Raw genomic sequence first — 11,242 nt, forward strand, 5'->3', positions numbered from 1 at the left:
GAAAGGGACTCAAAACTGAACCCTCAGGGAATCCCACAATTGAGGGGGTGGGAGGCAGAAGAGAAGTCTGTGAAAGAGACTGAATATGAGTGGCCAGAGTGATAGGAGGAGAAGTAGGAGTGTCATTGACAGTGAAGCTGAGGTTGGATAATGTTTCCAGAAGAAGGGAGTGGTACAGTGTTGAAGGCAATGGAGAGGTTGAGGAAGATTAGGATGGAGTAGAGGACATTGGATTTGGCAATAAGGAGATGAATTGTGACCTTTGAGAGGGCAGTTTCTATAGAGTGAAGGGGACAGAAGCCAGATTGGAAGGGGTCAAGGAGCAAATTGGAGGAGAGGAACTTGAGACAACAATGATTTTGGAGAGGAATGGTAGGAGGAAGATGGGACAGATAACTGGAGGGAGCCATGGGATCAGGGAGGGGTTTTTTTTAGGATAGGGGAGAAATGGGCATAGTTGAAAGCAGTAAAGAAGAAGCCAATTTAGTGGGAACAGTTGGGGATGGCAGTTAGGGAGGGAAGAAAGGAGGGGACAAGTGATTTAATTAGGTGTGAAGGGACGGGGTTGGAGGCATAGGTGGAGGGGGTGAATTTTGAGAGAAGGAAGGAGATCTCCTCTTGAGATACTGCTGGGAAAGATGGGAGAGTTAAAGGAGCCGGTGGGGGGAGGGGGGACAGGGCGGGGCATGGGCTGGGGCGGGGCAGGGGAGATTTTGGGGAGCTAATAGTAATAATGGTATTTGTTAAGCACTTACTTAATGCCATGTACTGTTCTAAGCACTGGGGTAGATACAAGGTAATCAGGTTGTCCCATGTGGGGCTCACAGTCTTAATCCCCATTTTACAGATGAGATAACTGAGGCACAGAGAAGTTAAATGACGTACCCAAAGTCATACAGCTGACAAATGGCAGAGTCGGGATTAGAATCAGTGACCTCTGACTCCCAAGCCCGGGATCCTTCCACTAAGCCAGGCTGCTTCCCCATAGTATTTGTTAAGCACTTACTATGTACCAGACACTATTCTAAGCGCTGGGGCAGATGCAGGTTAATCAGGTTGTCCCATGTGGGGCTCACAGTCTTAATCCCAATTTTACGGATGAGGGGGAGAGATAGGAGGATGGGAGATCAGAAAGGAGGCTGATGCAGTAATTCAGTTGGGATGATGCAATAATTCAGTGGGGATAGCCAGTCTCCAGAGTGCGACTGGGAGCTGGGCCAGGCGCAGAGTGGTTGGGAGAAGACAGTCACTAGACAACAGCAAAAGTTGACCGGTAGGGAAGTGCAGAAACTGTCAAGGGAAGCGGCATGGCACAGTGGATAGATCACAGGCCTGGGAGTCAGAAGGATCTAGGTTCTAATCCTGGCTCCACCACTTGTCTGCTATGTGATTTTGGGCAAGTCACTTAACTTCTCTTTACCTTAGTTATCTCATCTGTAAAATGGGGATTAAGACTGTGAACCCCATGAGAGACAGGTACTGTGTCCAACCTGATTAGCTTGTACCTACCCCAGCCCTTAGAATATTGCTTAACACATGGTAGATTCTTCATATATGCCACAGTTATTATTATTATTACTGTTGTTCAAGGAAGACTACTGTTAAGGAGTCAAGGAGGAGAGGTTTTAACAGCAGTGATTTTTTGAGATTATATATTCTTTGTCAACAAACCAAAGAAAGGAGCCAATTCCAAGTCTATCTGCTCTCCATATACAAATCATTTAGCTAGTGGGTATTCCTAGAAAGTGTACCTGCCAACAAACAGTACACTGGATGGCTTGAACCCACAGTGGATCTGTAAGATCACTGAAGTGAAAAGACTGGGTCTACTTATCGGATTGCACTCTCCCACACACTTAGGTAGAGTGCTTTGCAGAGAGGACACAATAAACAATGATAATGATAATATTTGTTAAGCATTTACTATGCGTCAAGCACTAATGTAAGAGCTGGGATAGATACCTGTCCCCCTCGGGGTTTGCAGTCTAAATAGGAGGGAAGATAGGTATTGAAACCCCATTTCACAGATGAGGAAACTGAGGCACAGAGAAGTTAAGTGGTTTGCCAAAGGATATACAGCAGTTGGAGCTGGGACTGGAACCCAGATCTCCTGACTCCCAGACCCATGCCCATTCCACTAGGTCATGCTGTTTTCCAGTAGTAAATGATATTGATTAATTAACTGAATGGGACTTGCTCTGCATCTGAGCCCAGTTCATCTGCCCCAACTACTGTTCTTGATTTCTTGTCGTGTTAGAGAGAGTGGGAGCAGGGTGTAGGGCTGAGAAGCTGAAATCACTATGAGAGAGAATATCATGCCATTAAGACGCCTGGAGTGAGATAACCATATTTACCAAAATGGTTGGGTTTTAATGGTTCAGGGTTAGTGGTCTGAGATTAAAAGTGAGAAAAAAAACAGGAAAGAAATCAAGTTGAAGGGGTGAGATGCAGAGATGGGGGAGCATAGAGAAGAGGAGTCAGAGAATGAGGGCAGAAAGAGAGTGGAGCCTGAAGTACAGAGAAGAAAGGAAGAGCATTAGAGAGAAGGAAAGAAAAAAGACACACCCCTAAACAACCTTCCACTTCTCTCCCTAGAGAATCAATCAATCAATGGTATTTATTGAGCACTTAGTGCAGAACACTGTACTAAGCACTTGGGAGGGTATAATATAACAGAGTTAAATAATAATAATAATAATGTTGGTATTTGTTAAGCGCTTACTATGTGCCGAGCACTGTTCTAAGCGCTGGGGTAGACACGGGGAATCAGGATGTCCTACGTGGGGCTCACACTCTTAATCCCCATTTTACAGATGAGGTAACTGAGGCACAGAGAAGTTAAGTGACTTGTCCACAATCACACAGCTGACAAGTGGCAGAGCTGGGATTCGAACTCATGACCTCTGACTCCAAAGCCCGGGCTCTTTCCACTGAGATGTATCCTGCCCACCATGAGCTTACAGTCTAGAGGGGAAGACATGCATAAAATAAATTATAAATTATAATAAAAAATGAATTATGGACACATATAAGTGCTGAGGGGCTGCAGTGAATATCAAGTGCTTAAAGGGGACAGATCCAAATGCATAGATGATGCAGAAGGAAGAGGAATAGGGAAAATGAGGGCTTAGTCGGGGAAGGTCTCTTGGAGGAGATGTGACCTGCTTAAGGCTCTGAAGGTGGGGAGAGTGGTGGTCTGTCATATATGAAGTGGGAGGGAGCTCCAGGCCAGAGGCAGGATGTGGACAAGGGGTTGGTGATGAGGCAGATGAAAGCGAGCTACAGTGAATAGGTCGGCATTAGAGTAGTGAATTGAGTGGGATGAGTTCTAGTGGGAAATCAGCAAGGTAAGATAGAAGGTGAGGTGATTGAGTGCTTTAAAGCTGATGGTAAAGGATTTCTGTTGGATGCCGAAGTGGATGGGCAACCACTGGAGGTGCTTGAGGAGTGGGGAGATGTGAACTGAGTGTTATTTTAGAAAAAAACGGTCCAGGCAGCAGAGTGAAGTAAAGACTGGAATGGGAAGAGAGAGATGGCTGGGTGGTCCGTGATGAGGCAGATGCAGTAATCCAGGCAGGAAAGAATAAGTGCTTGTATTAGCATAGTATCAGTTTGGATGGAGAGGAAAGGGTGGATTTTAGAGATGTAGTGAAGGTAGAACCAACAGGATGTGGTGACAGATTGAATATGTGGGTTGGATGAGAGGAGTTGAGGACAGTGCTCTAGAAATAGGGATGATAGTGACATTGTCTACAGTGATGGAAGAACCAGGGAGAGGATGAAGTTTGGGTGGGAAGAGGATTACTTGGATCGAAAAAGCAAGACGGCAAGTCTGCCCCTCTCCCATAATGCTTTTCTTCCAAAATGCAGCCCTGCCTCCTTCTGGCTCACTGTAGCCAAGGAACACGTCTATCAATTCTGTTGTAATGTCCTCTCCTAAGAGCTTACTATAGTTCTCCACACACAGTAAACACTTAAGTATCATTGATTGACTGGTTCTTGCTCTGGGAAGAGCCGCAGTCACCTCGGGCTAGTCTCTGGAGTTGCTGTTGCCTGGGGGAGTGCCGCAAGTCAGAGCTCCTGGAGGGAAGACCCCCCGATGCAGCCCCTCCTGAAGGGATGAAGGTTCAGGGATGATGCGGTGGCAAGGGGCGACCATCAGAGAGGGGAGGGCTCGCCCTCTCTTCCTGCTTCCTGCCATCACTGTCACTCGCGGGGTGCCTGTGGTGATGGTGACAGTGGGAGCAGCAAGCTCCATCTACGGGACAGCCTTTCCCCCTGCCCCTCTGCCTTTGCTATGCTCAGGATGGCTGACTCGCTTCCAAGGGGGAGTGTTCTGGGTTTCTCCCCAGAGAGCGGTGGAAATAACCTTGGAAGGGCACAGACAGGGATGCCGGGGCGAGTGGAGAGACAGAGCAGCTGGTGCCAGGGCGAGGTAAGGCTGAATAAGTACATCTGGGTATCCAGGCACAGTTGGGGCAGAGAATTAGAGTGAGGGAAGAGTCCGATCTGCGGGGAGCTGGGTTGGAAAGGAAGAGGAGTCTGAGGAGGAATCTGTCAGGATCTATGTCCCCCTCATTCAGGCCCCTCTGAGGGTCTTGCCAGGGACCCTAGGGACCAAAGACCATTAAAAGCTTGATTCATCCCTAAATTCCCCTGGCCCAGTCCGTCTTCTGGGCCAGCCCCTCCTCCCGGAAAAAGACCACACATGACCACGCTCCTTTTCTCTATTTGTAGACAGTTTAATGAAAAGCGACAGCACAGGGTGACCTCCTTCCTTTCCCAGCCCCCACCACTCCCTGCTCCTCCCCACCCCATCCCCCAAGAGAGACTCAGAACTTTCCTCTGACCCCTGCCTTGAGGAACCAGGCACCACCCCTGGCAAACCTCTGCCTCCTTTGAGGATACAGGCGTCAACCTGACTTTCTCCCTTTATTCATCCACCCTCCCAGGCCCACAGCACTTATGTGCATATTCATAATTTACTTATTTTTATTAATGTCCCCCCAAGACTGTAAGCTCACTGTGGGTAGGGAATGTGTCTGTTATATTGTTATACTTTGCTCTCCCAATGCTTAGTGCAGTGCTCTGCACAGAGTAAGCGCTCAATAAATATAATTAATTGATCGAGTGGCTGGCAGAAATTGACAATGGTTAAACTAGATTTCCAGATTCTTCTTTGCATCTCCCCCTCTGACTCTGGGTTTGGAAATGACTCTGTTGACTGGGTTTGAGCCCCTGAGGGAGCAGGCAGGGATTTCTACCAGCAGATGAGGCAGCTGAGGACCTTTCAGAGGTGGCCAAAGGTCACTCATGTGGGCAAGGGCAGAGCTGGCTTAAAACTCCAGGCATCCTGACACCAGCAACCGCTAGCTGCCCCGTTCTCTCACAAGACACCGTGACACACGTGAAATGAACGCCAGGGGCCTGAAATCCCAAGGGCACAATTTTGCCCCCTTCTGCCTGACCCCTAGAGATGTGCCTATTCGATTGGAGGAGACTGTTGAGGAGGCAGCGAGGGTCTCAGACGGAGCTGGACGGATGAGGTCAAGACCGGGGAGGTCAAGTAGGCTGAGGAGAAAGGAGTAAAGGGGCCTGAGGGTAGGGGGAGTGTCCCACTGAGCAGTGGGAGGTGATCGGGGGAGAAAGAGAAACCCGACTGGGTCTTGGAAGGCTGAGGGTAGAGCAGGGAATAGGGTGGAGCGGTAAGGCTACGCTGGCAAGGGACCTTTCTGAGGAGAATCAGCCTCCGCTTCTCTTCTGAGGATCTTCTGACGGATCCACCTTGTGTAGTTTGAGACTTTGGTGTAAACTTCTGGGAAATGGGACTCAGCACTGCTTGCTCCCCAGCTCACCACGCCGACCACGGTCCAGACTCTTTTGATCTTGCAGGCCAGGGGGCCCCCCGAGTCTCCCTGCAGTGGGAGAGAGGAGCGTTAGGAGCACAGGGAAAAGTAAGAGAGTTGCAGCCAGCCTGATCGGCCCCGCTCAGGCCCAGCCGCTGAGGTTTGAAGGGGAGGTCTGATGTCCTGCTCCCTTCCTGAGATGATCTCGGTCTCTCCCTTATGTCGGGTTCCACTCACTTAGAAGCAGTGTGGCCGAATGGATAAAGCATAGGCCTGGGAGTCCGAAGGATCTGGGTTCTAATCTCAGCTCTGTCATTCATTCATTCTTTAAATTGTATTTATTGACCTCTTACTGTGTGCAAAACACTGTACTAAGCTCTTGGGAGAGAACTGCATGACAATAAACAGACACATTCCCTACCCACAATGAGCTCACAGTCTAGAAGGGGAGACAGACATTGATATACATAAATAAATTACCGATATATACAGATATATACGTATGAGCCGTGGGGATGGGAGAGAGGGATCAAATCAGGGAGCAAATCAGGGCGATGCAGAAGGAAGTGGGAGAAGAGGTGGACTTAGAAAAAGCTTGTTGGAGGAGTTGTGCCTTCAATAAGACTTTGAAGTGGAAAAGAGCAATTATCTGTCTGATATAATAATGTTGGTATTTGTTAAGCGCTTACTATGTGCAGAGCACTGTTCTAAGCGCTGGGGTAGACACAGGGGAATCAGGTTGTCCCACGTGGGGCTCACAGTCTTAATCCCCATTTTACAGATGAGGGAACTGAGGCCCAGAGAAGTGAAGTGACTTGCCCACAGTCACACAGCTGACAAATGGCAGAGCTGGGATTCGAACTCATGACCTCTGACTCCAAAGCCCGTGTTCTTTCCACTGAGCCACGCTGCTGAGTGTTCCAGGCCAGAGGTAGGATTCATTCATTCATTCAATTGTATTTAATTGAGCACTTGGAATGTACCATTAGGCAACAGATAGAGACAATCCCCGCCAAACAACAGGCTCACAGTCTTAAACAGGGGAAACAGACACCAAAACAAAACAAAACAGGTAGTCTGGCATCAATATCATCAAGATAAATAGATTCATAGATATATACACACCATTCACAAAATAGAGTAATAAATAATATACAGCGTGGCTCAGTGGAAAGGTCCCGGGCTTGAGAGTCAGAGATCGTGGGTTCTAATCCCACTTCTGCCACTTGTCAGCTGTGTGACTTTGGGCAAGTCACTTCACTTCTCTAGGCCTCAGTTCCGTCATCTGTAAAATGGGGATGAAATCTGTGAGCCCTACATGGGACACCCTGATTACCTTGTATTACCCCAGCGCTTAGAACAGTGTTTTGCACATAGTAAGCGCTTAGCAAATGCCATCGTTATTATTACAAATTTGCACAAGTGCTGTGAGGAGGGGAAGGGGGAGAGCAGAAGGAGGGAGTCAGGGGAATGGGGAGGTTAGGAGGAGCAGAGGGAAAGAGAGGGCTCAGTCTGGGTAGGCCTCCTGGAGGAGGTGAGCTCTCAGTACGGCTTTGAACTGGGGAAGAGAGTTAGGATGTGGGCAAGAGGTCAGCAGCGAGATAGAGGAGGTCGAGGTACAATGAGAGGGTTAGCATTAGAGGAACGAAGTGTGTGGGCAGGGTTGTAGTAGGAGAGTACCAAGGTGAGGTAGGAGGGGGCAAGATGATTAAGTGCTTTAAAACCAATGGTGAGGAGTTTTCACTTGTCTGCTGTGTGGCCTTGGGCAAGTCACTTCACTCGTCTGCCCCAATTACCTTATGTTGGACATAGACTGTGTCCAACCTGATTAGCTTGCATCTACCCTAGGGCTTAGAACAACGTCTAGCATATAGTAATAATAATAATTTTGGTATTTGTTAAGCGTTTACTATGTGCCAAGCACTGTTCTAAGCACGGGGTAGATATAAGGTAAACAGGTTGACCCACGTGGGGCTCACAGTCTTAATCCCCATTTTCCAGATGAGGTAAGTGAAGCGCAGAGAAGTTAAGTGACTTACCCAAAGTCACACAGCTGATAAGTGGCGGAGCCAGGATTAGAACTCATGACCTCTGACTCCCAAGCCTATGCTCTTTCCACTGAGCCAAGCTGCTTCTCTAAGCACTTAACAAATACCACTAAAGGAAAATAAGTGACTTGCTTATCACACAGCAGATAAGTGGCGGAGACGGGATTAGAACCCATCGCCTTTGGACTCCCAGATATGTGCCCTATCTACTAGGCCACAATTTCCCCCATTTGCTATCCCTCTCCTCCTTGCCCGAATCCTTCCCTGTGACTGACTGTGCTCCAGAAAAGGTTATCAGTTGGGAAATTGACAGCTCATGCAAAACCATTTTTGTCTTGGCGGGTGGTGGGGTTGGGATTCCGAGTTGTGAGCTGATTTTCTGTTTCAGAAACTGCTGGGGCAAAATCCCTTGTCTGGGTGGAGCTAGCCTGCTAGACTTTACTAGAGCCTGTCCAAACCAATTATGAAATGCTATAAAACTAAAGATGATAATAGTGATGATGATGATGCTATTAATAAAGCACTCACTAGGTGCTAGTTCTCCTCCCAGTCCAGGAGAGAGGTTTTTTTTTTCCCTTGTCTGCCCATGTTCAGAAAGGCATCCAACCTAAATAAGACCCAATCAGTCCAACCTGCTATGAATGCAGAATACTGATAATGGTAATAATTATAATTGTGGTATTTAAGTGCTATGGGCCAAGCACTGTGCTAAGTGCTGGGGCAGATGCAAAGTAATGAGGTCGGACAAAGTCCCTGTCCCATACGGGGTTCCCAGTCTAATGCGGGAGGGGAGTTCAAATCTGTCCGGGCCCAGACTCGGTGTAACGGGGAATTGATTGAGACCCCAGGAAGCCACTGTGCTCTGAGCAGAAGGAACTTACCTTGCAGATACCTTTCTTTCCCTTTTCGTAGCCAGCACAGATCATGCTGTCCTGGAAAAGCTTGTCTTTCTTGTTGTATATCCTCTGGCAAATTTGTGGGTCCAGTACGGGAACCTTCAACTCCTGAAGGATTTTGGGATTATCCAGTGGCACTGTGGGGAAAAGGGAGCATGAAAAGAGTTGTATCCAGCCCTGGGTTGGGCTGGGGTCTCAAGATGGGTCAGTATGGAAAGAGGAGATCCTGCTGCTGGGGCCAGGAGGGGGTAGGCAGGGCAGGGGGGATGGATTTGTTGTGGGCAGAGAGCAGAGAAACAGAGCAGACATCCCTCCTTCTCTGGATGTTACTTACAGAGATGGGTACAGAGACCTGCCAGGCTAAGGATGACAATACCGAGTCTAATCCTGAAATGCAGCTGGCTCTGGGGACACCTTCTCCCTCCTGACCCTAGAAAGTGCTGAAGGATTGGGAGGTGAAGGGCAGACAGGGCTGCTGTCCAGTCAGTGACCTGGATGTGAGTCCCTCCCTGCGGCTGCTGACCATCCCCCTACCGTGACACCCCTCTCTGAAGGGAGCTGAGGTGACAGCAGGCTGGAAGGAAAAAGGAACACGTGCCGTGCTGATGGCGCCAGGTCAGTGATGGCAGGTTTCCATTCAGGGAAAGGCGAATATAATCTCCCCACCTCTCATCGCTGAACAGAGAAGCCCCCAGTGGAACGAGCAGTGGGCCTGGGAGAGAGTCAGAGGGTGTGGGTTGTAATGCTAGCTCTGCCATTTAACTTTCTTGGGCAAGTCACTTCACTGTTCGGTGAATCAGTTTCCTCATCTGAAAATGAGGATGAACTACTTGTCCTCCCTCCCGCTTAGACTGCAAGCCCCATGTGGGACAGGAACTGTGTCTGACCTGATTATCTTGTATCTGCCCCAGCCCTTAGAAGGGTGCCTGGCACATGGTAAGCAAATAATAATAGTTATAATAATAATAATGGTATTTGTTAAGCATCGACAAATACCACATATTATTATCAGAGATTAGTAAGAAAACAGTCTTGAGGGGACATTGGTCTGAATAAGGCTAATGGGGCAAAACTTTCGAGGTATAATGCATCATCTCACCTCTCTCCTCATTTTCCCCCCAGCCTGTCACCCAGCACTTAGTCCCCAGGGGCACCTGCCACCAGGGCTTGGGGAGCGTGATTGTGTTGATGGATTTGGAGAGCTTTGCTGTGTGGTTCAGCTTGACCAGTGCGATGTCCCCCCCACGCCAAGCATTTCCCCTATAGCTTTGGTGAATGGCGATCTGCTTCACTTCCATCAGCCTTGAGGGATTTGCCGGCTGGAGTTTCAGCACTCCTGCGTGGATCTGGTAGTCTTTGGGGGCTAATGAGCTGCAGGGAGAGGGAGGAAGACAATCCATCAATCAACCGTTCATTTTTTTTGAGCGCTTACTGTGTGTAGAGCAGTGTACTGAGCACTCGGGAAAATATAGTGCAACAGAGTTGGTAGATGTGTTCCCTGCTCACAAAAAAGCTTACGGTCTACCGTGGACGTTGGATGCTATTCAGATGTGGCTGGCTCTGGGAAGGAGATTCCCAGGCTAGTAAGACAATCTTTCCTGATAACCTGTCCTACCAGACCCCTCCCCTCCCCCCAGATGGTTTTTTCAGCCGAATCCCTCCCACTCCCGGCCTCTGAACCCAGGGGTGGGGTGGGCAATGGGGAGATACTGACTTTTTGAAGCAGTGAGCAGCGGTCAGCACCCAATCCTGGTGGATGAGAGAGCCACCACAGATGTGTCCTCCAGAGTATCTCAGGCTCACCTGCCACGGCCATTTTCCCAGCTTGGCATCCTGGCCTCCCACGATATGCAGCAAATCCCTGGCCCACCCATGCTCTGGAGAGATGTCAAACAGATTATGAGAACCGGTCGTTGAGGATTAGGTCCTGTCTCCCCTTGCCCTCCCAAGAGGTACCATCCCCAGCCCACTGGCTCCTGACTTGAGTTGAGCAGTTCTCAGCTGACCCTGGTGACCAAAGTTCCCCAGAATCCCAGTAAGTTGAATGACGGGGCCTGCAAACTCACCCTGGTCTCCAGACATGGAACTTCCTGGGGTGAGAACTGGCAGGAACAGCAGCCACAGCATCCTCTGGGATACCAACCAACCAACCAACCAATCAATTAATCAATCAGTGGTATTTATTAAGTGCTTCTTGTGATTACAATGAACAAGACAAGGAGACACCTGGAGGAAAGAGAGAGAGAAGGGAGTTGGGAGCAATGGCTTTAATACAGAGAAGATCCAGCTGGGGAAGCGGAAAGTCACTGGGGCTGGTGCTGGGAATTGGACTGGGAACCAGGGTTGCAGGACACCTGGATTGGAAGAGCAGAGGGGAGATGGGGATAGAGGATTAGGGGATAGGGTAGCTGATTCTGGAAGGGGAGTGGCGTGGAAGAGGGGAGATGTGGGA

General features: G+C 49.0%; 1 protein-coding gene across 1 annotated transcript; it reads right to left on the reverse strand.

Moving 5' to 3' along the window:
* Positions 1-5,068: 5,068 nt before the first annotated feature.
* LOC114814957 (serine protease 30-like) lies at positions 5,069-11,007 on the reverse strand. The gene is made up of 5 exons (XM_029074398.2): positions 10,857-11,007; positions 10,505-10,667; positions 9,890-10,161; positions 8,776-8,927; positions 5,069-5,915 (listed from the first exon to the last, which is right to left on the reverse strand). The coding sequence occupies exons 1-5, from the start codon at positions 10,915-10,917 to the stop codon at positions 5,712-5,714; spliced, it is 852 nt and encodes a 283-aa protein (XP_028930231.1). The 5' UTR covers positions 10,918-11,007; the 3' UTR covers positions 5,069-5,711.
* Between the last annotated feature and the right edge of the window lie 235 nt (positions 11,008-11,242).

Source organism: Ornithorhynchus anatinus, chromosome 11 (genome assembly GCF_004115215.2).
Source record: "Ornithorhynchus anatinus isolate Pmale09 chromosome 11, mOrnAna1.pri.v4, whole genome shotgun sequence".
Lineage (NCBI taxonomy): Eukaryota > Metazoa > Chordata > Mammalia > Monotremata > Ornithorhynchidae > Ornithorhynchus > Ornithorhynchus anatinus.

Coding starts and splice junctions, on each gene's coding strand:
- LOC114814957 (XM_029074398.2), bottom strand. CDS start 10,917: ATGCTGTGGCTGCTGTTCCTGCCAGTTCTCACCCCAGGAAGTTCCATG. Junction 10,162..10,504: donor GCTGCTCACTGCTTCAAAAA/GTCAGTATCTCC, acceptor CTCTCCCTGCAG/CTCATTAGCCCCCAAAGACT. Junction 5,916..8,775: donor GAAAGAAAGGTATCTGCAAG/GTAAGTTCCTTC, acceptor CTCCCACTGCAG/GGAGACTCGGGGGGCCCCCT.